This window comes from Cydia amplana, chromosome 10 (assembly GCF_948474715.1).
Source record: "Cydia amplana chromosome 10, ilCydAmpl1.1, whole genome shotgun sequence".
Classification (NCBI taxonomy): domain Eukaryota; kingdom Metazoa; phylum Arthropoda; class Insecta; order Lepidoptera; family Tortricidae; genus Cydia; species Cydia amplana.
The window spans coordinates 7,414,045-7,430,610 of record NC_086078.1 but is presented as its reverse complement, the minus strand read 5'-3'; the positions used below and the strand labels follow the sequence as shown (position 1 = coordinate 7,430,610).

Sequence of the window (16,566 nt, the reverse complement as noted above, 5' to 3'; positions counted from 1 at the left end):
TAAGATAGTAATGAATCGCTTTCGTATAACTATGTTACGATATATAATTATATCCCTAGGGTTATAACTATATAACGGCTTTATCTATCGTACTGCGACATATATAAACGCAAACGTGTCCTGACTGACTGACTGACTGATTCATCAACGCAGAGACGAAACTACAAAAGCTAGAAAGTTGAAATTTGCACAGTAGGTTGCATTTACAAAGTGTACAAGAGATACGATATTGAAAAATGCAACCCCTAAGGGGGATAAAAAGGGGATGAAAGGTTGTATGGGGTACAAGTTTTATTTTAAGCTAGGAATTTGAAACTTTGTAAAAAGGTATAATATTAAAAAACAAGAAAACTCATTTCAGCGTTTTTGAAAATTCATCCCCCAAGGTAGTGAAAAAGGGGTTGAAAGTTTGTATGGATTTCAAATTTTATTTTAAGCTAGTAACTTGAAAAGAAGAAAACTAATTTTAGCGTTTTTGGAAATTCATCTGTCAATGTGGTGAAAACGGGTTGAAAGTTTGTATGGAAATCAAACATTTTTGTGAGTGCGGCACTGAGTGCGGGCATGAGTCTTTGTATAAAGAGGAATATTATTAGAATACAAGAAAACTTATTTCAGCGATTTGAAAATTCATCTCTCAAGGCGGTGAAAAAGAGTTGAAAGTTTGCATCGGAAGCGAATTTTTTTTTTAATTAGGTTCTTAAAAAAATTAAATCTTCTAAGGGGGTGGAGAGGGATTCTATCGAGAAAATATTTTTCAGTTAGGGAAATGAAACTTCATAAGTAGGTAGTTTGTGACAGACAAATCTCATGCTTTGTATAATGAATCATTATTAATGATTAACAAATGAGTGGGACGGTTACTGCTATCTTCTTTAGGTGGTCGCCGACATCCGTTAGGACATGGCAAAGAAGAAGAAAAAGAAGACTGCTATCTTTTGCTGCATAATGCTCTATGCTCATATAGAAAATATTACCACCAACATACAAATCCACGCGAACGAAGTCGCCGGCAACAGCTATATCTAATAATTATATACAATATATGTAGCTACGACCATAATTATAAGCATTGCAAGATAATGTAAATTTATGCCGGGAGATAACTTCCCGTGACACAATGCTAATTAAAAACTATAGGTAACAAACTAAATTCTTCGAAAATAAAGATAGTTACGTACTTCGTCTGACCAAAGTTCAGGCTGCCTCTATTTATCAGTTTTATCACCATACATAGGTACCTATTTATCAACTATGGTCTGTTTTTTATTTTAACTATAAAGTAATACGCCATACATTTTCTATGCAAGCAACTGAAGCAACAAATGAGCGTTCCATACCATTTTTAGTATACCTAGCATCATCAACATCATTAATTCCTAGTTAAACTAATTTTACGGTTAAACTCACGTCACGTCGCCTCGTGCTGCGAAGGTACCTAAAATATGTAATGTAGAATTGTAGATAGTACCTAGACTACTTACTCCCTTAACGCTTGTAATGTAATAGGTAGGTACAGTCAGCAGCAGAAGTTGCTAAGCGGGCGAGGTGTTCAAAATTACCTTGACGCGCTCCTTATTCTCTTGACGATAAAGTCGCGTCAAGATCATACTTACTAAATAGCCCGCGTTTAGCCTAATCTACGTGAGTGTGACGTAAGTTCAACCGTAAAATTAGGTTAATTTCTCACGATACGATAGTTTAAATTCGATCATAATAGTAAAAAAAATTGCTGTTTCCTCCCAAAAATACATTTTTCTATAAACTGGGACCTTTCAGTAGATATAGATAGACCTTAAAAAAACTCCAGTCATTAGCAAATAAAGGGGTCATTCTTTATAGAACCTTCCTAAAAAGAAAAACCTTTTTTCTTGCTTTTGAGTGTACCTTTCAAGCGTGGTCATTGACAAATTCCGAGGATAAACACGGTTTATTGTACCTATTTACAACATCCAGCTACAATGAAATGTATTTCTTTAACAATGAAAAGTTAAAAATGTAATATGTTTGCAATCGACTGTAGGGTAGGTATATTAGTACCTATGTACCTATACATATTGTGTTGTGCAACACGCGACACTAATTATTTCGAAAACGATTAGGTATACAGTAACTACCTACACTCTATAGTAATCACGGATTGGTCTAGTCTAGTTCTACTTGTAATAGGGTGTTTAATGTAATGTTTATAAATGCGTGAAGGGTGATGCGATGTGGTTTGATGGTGGAGGTGTCGAAACCCCATGTTATTAAAACAGCGCAAACACATGGAACATACACTTTGAAAACGTAAATTATAAAGCGTAGTATAAACGTAGATTCAATTCAACCAGGCACGTGTTTTTTGCCAGTTTAATTGGACCAAATTAAAACTGATGGCCATGTCACTGTAACTTCCGTATCAATTTTTAAACGTATCTATTTTGCCCACTATTATAATTTTTCGTAAAACTATGCTGCGGCTGTGGTATGGGGTGACTTTGGATAAAATAACACTTAATGTAAATAGAAAGAAAACAACAAAGTGATTATTTTTAATGTCACCCGTGATAATAAAAGTTAATAACTCACCATTCAGTGTTCTAATAAACTTAAACATCCATAATTTGTTTCATGCAGGTTGATGTGATGGTTGAAGAGTAAGTAAATAGAAAAAATATTCGCACTTTAGATTTATTTATTTATACAATGTTGTTTTTAATGCGCTTATGTACATAAAATAATTTTAGTTTCTACTGTAATAAAATATGTAAAAGAATTTGCCTCGAGATTTCATCAATTTCTATGGTTTCACACGGTGTCCTAATATATACACACAATCGTAGGCAAACACCCAATACCTTGAGTTATATATGGATAATTTTATTGCTTTTCTAGTTACCTACAGTTATGATTTATGATGAGCTTTATAAACCAAATAGGACGTTTACTCAGTCGACGCGGATATCACAAACATATACTTTCAATTGCCCATTAAAAAGTATAATAAAGGAAATACCTAGGTATCTTAAAATAAATCGGACTTCTACTACACTTTCGACACGCCGGGAAAATAACATTATATTACCAAATATATATATACACAACAACAGTACAGGCTTTATACTTATATAAATTTTCCAGCTTAGTAGTTATCATGTCATGACAAAACTTAAAAAGTATACATCACGTAATGAATAAATCAACATATTCTAATATTATTAATCATTTATCACGATAACAGATAACATGGAAATATCACATGGTGAAATATTTAAATATTAATGTTAATTACAACTTCAAAATGGCAAATTATAATTAAATATCATAGATATACAAAGCATAGCTTTAGGTAGGTATTCACTTTTACTATTTCACTACTACAGTGTCAAATTCCGAACTTTTAGAGCGACCTTTTCGTCACCGCGACGCGCAACTTCATAAACTGTACGACAGTCGCTAAAAATATCTGAACACGCACTTTAGTGCCATGACAATACAGGCGTGTTCAGATATTTGTGAGCGCCTTGGCCGCTCCGATATATCTGATGGCGACTGTACATAGTTAAACACTGTCAGTGTGACTTACGACAGTTTAAATTTAAAATACTATTATGTTATTTATATTCTAGTTATGATATCGGGAAGGAACATAAAGTAATACAGGCGCTAGGTCAACATTGGAAGCGACATTATTTGACACAATAAGTATATTGAAAAATTCTGCATTTGTATTATTAAATCACAGCTATATTTATTGGTGTCCTTGAGCGCTTACATGTCTTTAATTCCCATCGTTAACATTGTGGATATCTTTAAACACACCTAAATGGTGAAAGGCACTAAGACCCTAATCTACAATAAAATTTCTGTACACTGTATTACTGAATTTGAAAATCTGCATGAACTATGATTCTGGCAAATAGCATAGGTACACTCGACTAGCCAATAAGTCCAATAACATAACAGTTAGTATATACAATTTCAAGTACCTAATAGTCAGAAATATTAAACATTGCAATACATCTTTTGATTATGCAAGGTGAGTACTAACTACATTAAATGCATTTAATTTAACTCATTTATATACATGACTAAATAGATAAATTCACAAAATAAATGTAAATTATCCAATGATACCTACTTAGAAATTATTTTTTCAAAGTAATTAATAACAAATGTTTTCATCCATAAAATAACTATGTAAAGACCCGAACACACTTTTTGCCTGGAGATTCTACAGCAAAGAAGCTAAGAATAACCTATCAATATTTTTTTGTGTGATAAGGCCTTTACAGTTCATCAAATCTTGCTTTATGTGTAACATAATTTTCAATTAAACAAGTGTAATATACTCGATATTAAACTTTCGTGAGACATATTTTAAACTGTTTAGACGACAACGGTTTCACTCACTTGAACACGATCAATGCGCGATCAGTGCACGAGTTGCAGTCGCCGCGAGCACTCGAGCCTGAAGAAGGACCTCCGAAGGGCCCGAAACATGTCGCCAATAGCGACTAAAAATTCAAGTGAGTGAAACCGTTGTCGTCTAAACAGTTTAAGTGTAATATGTTTTTTTTTTTTAAACATGCAGATTACGTCTGCGAGCGATATTCCAAATTTTATATTAAAGGAAAAAATCGAAAAATTACGCTTCCGGCAGGACTTGAACCCGCAACCTCCGCAATCCGTGCGTTAGCTCTGCCAATTGAGCTACGGAAGCCTACCAGAATCTTGCGAATTTTTCCATTTTTCCATTCTGGTAGGCTTCCGTAGCTCAATTGGCAGAGCTAACGCACGGATTGCGGAGGTTGCGGGTTCAAGTCCTGCCGGAAGCGTAATTTTTCCATTTTTTCCTTTAATATAAAATTTGTAATATAAGTTATCAACAAAAAACCCTTATATATCTGTCACTATAATCTCGTAGCAGCAATGTCTTTTACATCTACACAAGATAATTTAAAATGCTGAGATTCAGGTGAAACTGAAACTTTAGGCAAAGCATTTATAGTTCAAATGCATGTAAGTACTTAATACTAATAAAACTTAGGAAACTCATAGTTTCAAACTCTAAGAGTGGCTTATTGTAAGTCTAGTTGCTATAATGCCGGCGATTTTTTATTTTCGATACTAAATTACAGATTTTTAGGGCCGGGCCAAGCTTTAAACCCATATACTTCATCATCATGTCTGAATTGAGAAGTAGTAACGCCTTTCCATCGATTTCCTGAAACAATTGAAATGATTAAGACTTAATAACTTTACACACTCCAACAACAACTACTCTACATAAAAACCTAAGTCTGTTTGCTTTATTTATAACTTTTATAAGTATCACATACTATATATAATGAATTAAAAATCTTTCATTTGTCAGGCAAACCTGTGGTAAATGGAGAATCCAACAGGGTCCCCAAATTTACTCTTATACTTACTTTTATAATTCTGAAAATACTAGGAAGCCAACAACAACTAGTCTTACATGCCGAAGTTACGCATTTCTGTTCGAAATAAATCCTCCTTCATATTTTAAACTGCATGATGTAAATCATGATTTTTTTTCACGGCGCACGCATCTTTGCTTTAGGCATGCGCACTACCTTACAATCGCAGACTCGCATTGTAAATCGCAGACTCGCGGTCGGCACACATAACGCAATTATACTTGTAAATACTAAGCCGCGAGTCACACTGGAGTACTGCTGTCACCTTTGGGCAGGAGCACCTGGATGCCAGCTTGGACCCTTCGACTCAATCCAAAGGCGCGCTGTACGAATCGTCGATGATCCCAAACTCACAAGCGGTATTGAACCTTTAGGTCTGAGGAGAGACCTTGCCTCCTTATGTGTGTTCTACCGCTTGTACAATGGGCTGTGCTCTGAAGAATTGTTTGACATGATGCCAACGGCAGCTTTCTATCACCGCACCGCTCGCCATCGGCAGGGTGTTCATCCACACACCCTAGAACCTAAATGGTCGCGTACTGTGCGGTTTAAGAGGAATTTCCTCCCGCGGACGCTCCGGCTGTGGAATGAGCTCCCTTCCGAGGTTTCCCCGAGGGTCTACAGTATGGGGTTCTTCAAAAAAGGAGTGTACAGGTTTTTAAAAAGGTCGGCAACGCGCATGTAACACCTCTGGAGTTGCAGGCGTCCATAGGCTACGGTGACTGCTTACCATCAGGCGGCCCGTATGCTTGTTTGCCACCGATGCGGTATTAAAAAAAAAAAAAAAAACACTACGTAGTTCTACCCCAGTCACTTTTTGTAGAAACAACCCGTTTATTCCTAAATCTAAATTTCTGTCGGAAGTACTGACTCACATCACCTGTGTGTTTGTTCAGTGCCCCAAAAAGGATCTCGGCCGCAGACACAAGAGAACGCCCCGCCCCTCTGCCCAATTCTGCGTAACTCACGCCTGTCGGGTACTCCGAGAGCGGACTGGGGTGTTAGGGCTCGGAAACCAGGCCGATAGTGTAACGGCACGCAATGATTTATAACTCAAGATAGGTTATAGGCGTTCCAAAATTGAAGCGCTTAACTTGTGACAAATTGGACAAGTTGCCTTTAGTCGTGGCTGGACAAGCGAGAAATGTGCACGTGCTGACGAGCTCCCGCACACCGAAAGAGAAAGAGACGACCTTTTGTTTAACAACGAGTATGACAAAGATGGATGGAATGAGAAAATTAATCAAAAATAACAGATTTCTTCGTAGGCACATACATAAATATGGAAGTATTTTTTGTGCTCCTCAAGTATGAGTATAACCTATCTATGGTTATCGAACGAGCGAGCGAAGCGAAGTGAAGTTCTTACATTCAACTTGGAGCACACGGCTGGCTAGGGGCACGTCCCGGCATTTCGATGTTTTTAAGCTGAACTATCAGAGGATAGTTTGATACACAATAACTTAAGTAAATTTGTTCTAATTTAAATTAAATTGGGTAAACGTGTAGTTGAGGACATTATATTTTAGTCATTAAATTATGAGCAGGCTCGATCAAGGGGTTATTGAGCTAGAAGAGCTTAGAAGGCTAAAAAGCTATTTGTGAGGGGTCTTGCTATTCTGGTCATCTTTTTTGCAAGAAAGTATGGTCGAATTTGGTATCAAATGAAAGTGCTCGGCTTACACATTTATAATAGGTACCTATAGTTTTTAAATTTACAATTTTAAAATAATGATCTAACATTTTATCGAACCGCGAGTTCTCAGTTCGGGGCGAACTACTAGTATAATATGATTGACGGCCCGGCACTCACATGTTTCCGGAAGAGGTCGGCGTGCGCGGCGAGCGCGGGGTCGGCGGCGGCGATGAAGCCGATGACGTCCTCCACGGACCAGTCGGGCGGCGCGGCGGCGGCGGCGGGCGGCGGCGGCGCGGCCGCGCTGCCCGTCGTGGACGACGCCACGCCCTCCGTCCGCTCCGCCGACACGCGCGCCAGCTTGCCGCCGCTGCCGCCCGAGCCAGAACCCGACTCCTGCAACCCAACTTATTATTAAGCCCTCGCTACACGGTCGCCGACAAGCCTTCTAACCGTCTGACCTTGGTCTGTCCTTGGTCAGTTTTGGTCAAATTTTATTGGAAACAACTGTCTACACGGTCCGTCCAGACCAAGGCCACGCGGTCTGAGGGGCTTGTCGGCGACCGTGTAGCAAGGGCTTTAGGCTGGGGAACAAGTTCGCGCGTAGAGAGCGTAGTGGAGGGGCTGCCTTATTGCCGAGACCATAGAGAAATATAGTAAGACAAAGAGTGCTCACTCCATACATCAGTTCAGACTATTAATTTCAGTGTCTAAATCCTTATTAAACTATAAAAATTGTTGCCATAAATGTTGCATTGTATAGGTACGTATAGTACATATGTAAGCGATCAGACCTTAGGTATAATATTTTTAACATGTGTATACTTCACAACCAACCTGCATTGCTAGAAGTAGCGGTGGTTTATTCCCTGATCCCTATAAGACAGGTTTACCTAGTTTAGGGCTCAGGACACTATTCCTAGGCTGTCTAACAATAGAATACTTACTCCTAAAAATGTAATACCCTTCCACTATGTAATAAGCTGCATTTTTGATGCCTAGATAAATCATTTTTCATTTTCATTTTCATAAATCTAGCATCGAGTAGCAAAACTATCAGTACTGCTACTTGACAATAGATGTAGCAGTACTGATGGAGTAGGAGAAAACGTTGTGAGATTTGAATATCATAGTGTTTAATGAGAAAGATGATGACGATCCTTCGGACCTATTTCGGCCATGGCGACCACGTCGCGATCCTAGAACGAATGTAAGGTCTAATATTAGTAGCCTCAAGAATTGAAACCGTCATGTTTTAATTTTGACCAAGAAATCTTGAATATTTTTAATTTTTACTTTTTGCAATATATTGCTCCATTTCTACCCACTTAACTGCGATTAGGTATGTAATAAATTAATAAGAATAAAATTGCATATTGTTGCACCTGTAAACGGGTCCCAGCAGGCGTTCTACATGACATTAAAATTGAACATAATATGTCCTCATTGTTTGTCCGCAAAAGTTTACCAATGCAATTCAAACTCCAAAATACTAAACACAACTTTGTCTCTTCTACAGTTGACACAACTTTGTGTTGATAATTCCTAAATTAGACTTACACTTGTAGTCCTCTTGACGGCTGTAGAAACACTCTCTGAATGGGACTCTCCACACAGCTGGCAGGACCGGCCCGCAGCATCTCCTGAATCAATCTCTATCATCCCCAAGCAACAGTTCAGTCCCTCGCACACAGCTTTGAGCCAATTCTTCAACTCGTCAGTTGTTAGTTCTGATGGCACTTTTACTGTGTAATTCTTACTCCCTGTTGAAACCTGAAAATGGATGAAGTAGAATTATTTTTAAATGTTCCAATATGAATCAGATGGTACTAATTCCCTCTTATATAATTAAATTTTTAGGTTACTTGTTGTTACTATACCACCTCCTTACAATTTTTGATAGTGTGCTAATTAATCTTTTAAGATAAGTTAAATATGAATTTTGAGTTCTTCTGTTTCTAGTATATATGGCCAATTTTTATTTAAATATACATTTTAATGTAAAAGCTGAGGTACCCGGCTTCGCTCAGAGAGTTGACATGTGATTGTGTGGTAGTTGTAAAAAAAATACCCACCCCCACAATACGCCCACAATATTCCAGCATATTTCAAAACATTAGAGATGGTTCTGGAATATTCCATAATGATCTGGGATGTTCTCGAACATTCGACAACATTCCAGAATGTAAAGAATGTTCTGAAATGTTGTGGAAGGCTCTCGAATACTCCCGAATGTACTGGACTGTTCTAGAAATGTCTAGCCTCTGAGACCCGACACACCATACCAGGTACAAATGTTTCTACGTATATATTTCACGATCTATTCTGAACTTTCGTGTATTAAGTTAAGGTTCTAAATTCAAAAACAAAACAACTGGGTCTAGGTCTGGACGAAACTTACAGCCCTTATATCTTCAAATGCACACCGTTTAGGTATAAACTTCATGGACGGGAGGTAGTGGGCTACCGCACCATATAACTTCCTTGATCGTATCGGGGCTCATTTCTGAGTTTTGCGGCAGGCAAATTGTATACTTTCTTTTATTATACATATTGATGATTATAGATGATTAATATTATATCTTTTAATTAATGGTCCCATGTTTTATGTAAAGTAGCTTTCTCATGTATAATTAATGTTACTAAGAAAAATAATTACCTGTACATTATTTATATTTGAATAGCTACTAGATGCTGTAAGTATAGCCCGTGTCAACCTCTGAGGGTCAGGATGAACACTAAGCAAGTCTTTAGCTAAAGCCTCTGCAGCCCCGGAGGGCCCGGAGCCTGAGATCACACTGGGCAAGGAACTGCTGCCCCCGGAGCAGCCACTGCGGATATGCAACCTCACAGTTGCCGCAGGTGTTGATGTGATAGTAGTAGAATTACCAGCCCCAGTGGAGCCACCTTCTGGTAAGGCTGGATTTGGTATTCCACTGGTTCGGAACTTAAACCTGAAAAATGCACAAACAAGTTTAATTATTAATGATCATATCCAAGCTGTGGACTCCTGAACCCAGACTTCCTACTCCACATAATGGAATGGGTAATAGATTACCTACATCAGAAACTAATGGCAGTAAGACTAAAAATTAAAAATCAAGAAAAATCAACCATTGAGAATCATTAAGATTTTCAATAGGCTAAAAATTAAAAATCTCCCATAAGTTTTTATTAGAATATACTTTTTTTAGGTATTTTTATCTTATTTGAATATGTTAAAAGGATTGGCACAACACTACTGAGTCAGTTATGATCTAATAATGTTTAAATACCTACCTGGATGGTGTAGTAGCACTTTTCTGCCCTGGTGGCTGCAATGGATGGCCAGCCCTGGCACACCAGCCAACAGGGAATATATCTCTTGAATCATATTTACACCAGTAATCAAATGCTCCTCTCCAGCCATCAAAGTTAACATGAATCTGGTCATTTCTCACAGCCCCTATTGTTGCACAGCAAATGAGCTGAGGATTTTTTTTATCTACTGCTTCTAGCTTCTGTCCAACTACAAACAGATTTGACTTGGGAGTTGGAGGCTCAGGTTGGAACACCTTTGCTGGGGCCATTTCTGCCCCATTCAGTGTTTTGAGCAAAAACATTGGCCAGCTGCTTGCGTTCATTCGAAAACCTAGTGGAGGTTGCAGCATGCCTTCATTTTTCTCACAATGTCCAATTGGGTGTATGTCGCCCGCGTCCACGAGCCGCCAGAAGTCGTTCTTGTTGTCGCTGCCGTCGAGCCGCAGCCGCAGCCGCGGCCCGAGCACGCCGACTACGCTCGCGATACACGTCGATGTCAAGTTGCGCGGATCCAAAGCCTCCAGCTTCATATTGATTTTGAAATCATTGTCAGGTGGCACTGCTGCTTGTTTGAAACATTCCTGCGGCGCGGCCGTACTATTGGTCTCTTTCATATATTCCGCCCAATCGAAAGTCTGGTAAATATCATAGAAAGTTCCAGTTGTGTTGTTATTAGAATGATTTTCGGAGCCGTTGGCTCCGTTGCCGGAGTGAGGAGAGGTCGTCCGTTTTTCATTTTTCTTTTGATATTTATTTAAACAGTACGTAGAACAAAAGTTCTTACTGTTCGAGGGAGCATTACCTCGAATAACCGTATCGCAATGAAGGCAGGCACCTTTGCTGTACGCTTGCCTGAATTCTGATAGACACGTTTCCGAACAAAACTCTTTTTTACTATTTTCAGTCGGCCAAACGTACTTGAGAGGCGTCTTACTTTCAGCGCACCAAGTGCAGGTGCGTTTTGGTGGTCTTCCAGGTCCACGTATTTTGCCGGGAGCTGGCCCCGATGAGCCAACTGTATTGTTTGACATCGTTACGCGATATGATTTTCAATACATTATCGCACATTCGCAGCTTTATAATATATCACTAATCACATGATATCAATTCTTGCCACAGAAAAACAGTATAATTTGGAGAAATCACTATTTCGCACAAATAAACAGATACTATTTATGACGCCGTTCTACAAACGGCCATGATAGACCTTTTTCAAAGTAGCCAGGAAAAAAAAATACAATCGCACATACACAAGCTTTTATAATTTTTTCATACCATATTCATGCCATTGTATTCGTGAAAGGTTAATTTAATATGACTTCATTAATTATTGCAATAAATTATGTAACACAATATGTATATTTATCAGTTAATCATTGGATCGTATATTTAGCGGAACTTCTACGTTAATAAATAATTAATTCTTAGCTCACATTACGGTAACAAAAATATTTTTTATATATTATAAGAAGAATATTATATTTTTATGCAATTTTGAGCATTGTCCAATTGATTTTTTATCTTATTTTCATCAAGATGCGAGGGTATCACTGTTGTGTAAATGTACGTCTACACATGAATCTAGTATAACTGGATTGGGCATGAGTGGTGGGGATAACTGACCGAACGGGATAGTCTTATGTATCTTTCAGTAGGAGTAGCAGCGAAAGCGCTATTATTGTTTGTCCTTGTCACAGTCTCGCATCTTGTTTTATTCCCCACCGTAAATTGACCACCGTGATTGGTCGAATTCATTTGTTGCCCACCATAACAAATAAATTCGACCAATCATAGCGGCGCAATGCGACGCTATGATTGGTCGAATTTATATGTTTTGTCCCTCACGGAGGCACGCGTAGACCACTTCTATAGGATGCTACCTTCTATGACGTCTACATGACGTCTACTGTCATTAGTGTTGCCAGCCACATCAAATCTGCAAACATATACAATTTTAAAAGTGTGACCGCAGAAAAAGCTTTACTATTTGAGACATTGCTAAATACACTCGTATACTCGTTATAAATGTCAAACTGCGTACTTAATGACGTGCTGAAGTCTTTATTTTCTAGGTTATAAAAATAAATCGAGAACCTCAAGTTGGGAATTCATACATGATAAACTTATTTTTCAGGCGCAACATGTCGCAAAACATAGTCTCTAAAATATTAAATAATGCTGAGACAGCAGAAAAGCGCCTTGCCGAGCTAAAGTCGAAGGTATTGTAGATAAATCTATCAATACTGATTCTATTTCCAGCTCACTTCCTTATGCCCGGTTCACATTATTCCAGTAGCATTCCAGTCCAGCAATGCAATCCAGTGCTGGAATGCTACTGGAATAATGTGAACTGACACTGGAATGCACTGGAATGTACCCATTCCAGTGAGCATTCCAGTCCAGTGACTGGAGAGACCGTCTACTTTTTCATTCCAGCTCACCCAATCCAGCGCCACTGGAATAGTGTAGACAGCCATTCCAGTTGCAATCCAGTGCTGGATGGAACGTTGAACAGTGAAAAGACTGGAATATGCCCGGTTCACATTACTCCAGTCCAGTAATCCAGCGGGATAATCCAGTCCAGTGCTGGAATAATGTAAACGATATGATCCAGTGCTGGAATAATGTAAACGATATGATCCAGTGCTGGAATAATGTAAACGATATGATCCAGTCCAGCACTGGACTGGATTAGCCCGCTGGATAACTGGACTGGAGTAATGTGAACCGGGCATTACATATTTAGAATCAACTTAATTAATACCTAGTAACTATATCAAATATTGACCCAGTGTGTATCGTTTTAGCTTGAAGAAATAAGGAAGATCAAAGTTGAAGAAAAAATTAGGGAACTTACTCAAGAAAATGGTATACTATCTGCAAAGGTAGAAAAAACCAAACTTGAACTTATTAGACTTGAAACATTGAATGGTAAAAAACAAATTCCATTACCAAATCTAGCAACTTCGACAGTAAAAGTTAATAACTTACCAGTGCAACCTGAAAGTGAGCCTGCACCAAAAAAAGAGAAAAAAGAAAAGGACACTTCTAAAAAAGCTAAACCAAGTGCGCCTCCAGCAGCTGATAGTCCAGTTACTGTTGGCAAGCTAGACTTTCGAATTGGCAAAATCATTGATATCAATAAGCACCCTGATGCTGATTCGTTATATGTTGAACAAATTGACTGTGGGGAAGAGAAGCCTCGAACTGTTGTGTCTGGACTTGTAAACCATGTTCCCATTAATGAAATGCAAAACAGGATTGTTATGGTACTATGCAATTTAAAACCAGTCAAGGTAAGAGAAGTTTTCTAAAGCAAATACATGACATGTCAGTTTGTAAAGTTTTATGAAATAATTAATCACTTTGTTATATTTTTAGATGAGAGGTGTAACTTCGGAAGCAATGGTAATGTGCGCTTCATCACCTGAAAAGGTGGAAGTCCTTATCCCACCTACTGGAGCTGTACCTGGGGATCTGGTGTCATGTGAGGGCTATCCAAGAGAGCCTGAAGCTCAGTTGAACCCCAAAAAGAAAATCTTTGAAACCTGTGCCCCAGACCTTAAAACGAATGCAGATAAAATTGCCTGTTATAAAGGAACACCCCTTGTAGTTCCTGGGAAAGGACCAGTTACTGCTGCCACTCTGAAAGATGTACATGTTAAATAGTTTATTTATTTATTGTGTGCTATATTTAAGTTACTGTTCAAATAAAACATGAACAAGCATATATGGTTATCTAATTATTTGCAAAAATCCTCGTTTATTAAATTGCTAGGAGGTTTTGATTGTTATTGAAAACTGAATAATACTAAATTGCAAAAGGAATTGTAACCCACTGAACACCAGACACTAAAACTGGCCCTCTAACTAGCTCATCTCACCCTGTAACTTGTGTCATACACAAGATATACTACACACCTCTTCCTAGCTAATTATAGAACATAGTAAATAAAACAAAATGTAAGCAATGTCAACAATAATATATTACATCTCTAATTGAATATGAGTTGTCCTATAAGTAACAATTTACGGTCATTGTATTTTTATCTAGATGTCAAAAAATAGACAATTGAGGTGTTGTAACATTAACACGATCTCATAATTACTTCATCAATTTTTTTTGCTTACAGAATTAATCCTTAACTGTTAGTTATCAGGTAATAAAACTAACCCACAGTTATTACGTTATTAGGTACAAAACTAACCCATTTCTAGATTTAAATTGGCGTGTTTTCAATTAGAATACATAAAGAAATAGCAGCATTAAATGCACCAGTAAAACTTTAGCCCAGTCAATGAAGATTTTTTATGCAGCAACAAGCAGAGTTTTCTCTATGAGGAACTTTTAGACATTTTTATTTTATTTAATAATTATGGAAACATACAAACAAATCATTCATTGACTGGACTGCATAATACATATTGTCATTTTAACACCAGCAACTTATCAAATAAGCTCCTTCTGAAATGTTCGTCTGTTACTATTAACAGTCAGTGTCTATGCACTAGTTACATTTTATAAAGCTTAGACTGTCTTGCATTTGTATCTACTTATTATTAAGAAACATGTGCATAATAGCTTTCTACTGTAAATAGCGAACGTTTACGTGGTTGTACATGATTGAAATATTGTAAGTACCATAGAAATAGCTAATTTAGTATTTAGACCATGTCCAGTAAGAAAATATTTATTTAGAATTACTCAACAAGTGTGCATCCCAGTTTAGATAAATAACATTTTTTGGAACATCATTATGTTCATATTTTATATTAAGTACATTGATCATTTGTACTTACTCTATTCAACAATTATTTACACAGGTTGTAATAAAAACATGTCGCACGGCGTACTACATGCTAGCACTAGCACCACCGTTGATGTATATTTTTGGCAAGCTGCAATTCCAAATCTGTGGTTTTAAAATAGGAACATGAACGTAGGCATGCCCTAGATTAATCTGCGCCAAACTAATATAATAATGAAATATAAGATTAGGTTTTGAAAACAGACTGTTATTAATACATACATAATTTGTGTTTAAATGTTATCTAATCACAAGGAATAGAAAAATGTGCTTGAGATATGTAATAAATGACTTATTCTTATACTTTGTGACACTGTAGCATCTCTATAGTGCTTTTCTTTTTAAACTTTCTTAATATTAAAAATACCTACAATTTGCCTATTAATATTTTGAATCAATTCCTTGAGTTGATAAATGATGACTCGTTATTCATTTAGCATATCTAAATTGGTGTACATACCGACACATGACATTTTAAGTATTAATGTATTACGCCCTTATTCATAAATGCGTACAAGCCTCAATTAGCTAACAATCGTTTGTCTTAATCGAGTCATTTGACAAGTACATATGTAAGAAAAGGGATAAAACTCAAATTAACTAATTGAGGCTATTAAAGTTTTATGAATAATGGTGTTAAGCAGCAGTACAAACAGCAAACCATTTAAAACATAAAATACTGTCTTACTTCAGTTAATTTTAAATTCCAATGAAATGTTTTTATGACCACAGTAACATTCATTTACTTTCTTAACGTATATTGTGATAGCTACTATAACATAATACATACATTCAAGTTTATATTGGCCATAACAATGTTATAGCTTTATGTAGATACTTAGTCACTATATATTTTTTTCAGTGGGCCCTTGTAGCATTACAACCCTTCGTAGCATTTCATACATACTTGGGAGGTCCGATAATTGTTAAACCCATTGACTATGACATATCTTTGGTACAAGATCCAATATAAGTAATTAGAAAACCTAAAACATCGACAATAAACATCGATAGACAGTAGAACATTAAATTTACAAAATTAATACCATTCATGACTGATATTTACGTATTACCTACACATTGATTTTTTCTTAAAACGTAACCATCACCAGTAGTTATAAAATATAATCCATCAAGTATGTATAATTCTTAATCCTACAATTAAAAAAATAATTCAAGACAATATATAACTAGTATTTAGATATTATGACTGTTTTTATTATATTCATAACTGTTTTTGCTCTTACAAAGACAAAACATGGACTAGCCAAGTTATAAATGTCCATCAACGTCTTTATTCCGAATCGTCAATGTAGGCATTGTCGGGTGACTGCTTTAGTTATTAGCATTTTTTTCTGATTTGTTAGGAGTGGCCAATAACTATAGCCAGGCGCGG

General features: G+C 37.1%; 3 protein-coding genes and 1 long non-coding RNA gene across 4 annotated transcripts in view; 2 read left to right on the top strand and 2 right to left on the bottom strand.

The window, feature by feature from the left end:
• The window catches only part of LOC134651346 (organic cation transporter protein), a 499,346-nt gene that overhangs the window by 181,728 nt on the left and 301,052 nt on the right, over positions 1-16,566 (top strand). The window lies entirely within an intron of this gene.
• Positions 2,660-4,307, bottom strand: LOC134651800 (uncharacterized). The gene is made up of 2 exons (XR_010097138.1): positions 3,536-4,307; positions 2,660-3,424 (listed from the first exon to the last, which is right to left on the bottom strand). It is a non-coding gene; the product is annotated as an uncharacterized LOC134651800 (long non-coding RNA).
• LOC134651799 (polycomb protein Scm) lies at positions 4,849-11,588 on the bottom strand. Its single transcript, XM_063506909.1, has 5 exons — positions 10,342-11,588; positions 9,722-10,016; positions 8,623-8,835; positions 7,240-7,458; positions 4,849-5,209 (listed from the first exon to the last, which is right to left on the bottom strand). Exons 1-5 carry the CDS (start codon positions 11,391-11,393, stop codon positions 5,075-5,077), a joined length of 1,914 nt encoding a protein of 637 aa, XP_063362979.1. The 5' UTR covers positions 11,394-11,588; the 3' UTR covers positions 4,849-5,074.
• Positions 12,417-14,092, top strand: LOC134651798 (aminoacyl tRNA synthase complex-interacting multifunctional protein 1). The gene is made up of 3 exons (XM_063506908.1): positions 12,417-12,581; positions 13,170-13,658; positions 13,744-14,092. Exons 1-3 carry the CDS (start codon positions 12,477-12,479, stop codon positions 14,029-14,031), a joined length of 882 nt encoding a protein of 293 aa, XP_063362978.1. The 5' UTR covers positions 12,417-12,476; the 3' UTR covers positions 14,032-14,092.

Coding starts and splice junctions, on each gene's coding strand:
- LOC134651799 (XM_063506909.1), bottom strand. CDS start 11,393: ATGTCAAACAATACAGTTGGCTCATCGGGGCCAGCTCCCGGCAAAATA. Junction 10,017..10,341: donor AGTGCTACTACACCATCCAG/GTAGGTATTTAA, acceptor TGCATTTTTCAG/GTTTAAGTTCCGAACCAGTG. Junction 8,836..9,721: donor CAAATATAAATAATGTACAG/GTAATTATTTTT, acceptor ATCCATTTTCAG/GTTTCAACAGGGAGTAAGAA.
- LOC134651798 (XM_063506908.1), top strand. CDS start 12,477: ATGATAAACTTATTTTTCAGGCGCAACATGTCGCAAAACATAGTCTCT. Junction 12,582..13,169: donor TTGCCGAGCTAAAGTCGAAG/GTATTGTAGATA, acceptor GTATCGTTTTAG/CTTGAAGAAATAAGGAAGAT. Junction 13,659..13,743: donor GCAATTTAAAACCAGTCAAG/GTAAGAGAAGTT, acceptor TTATATTTTTAG/ATGAGAGGTGTAACTTCGGA.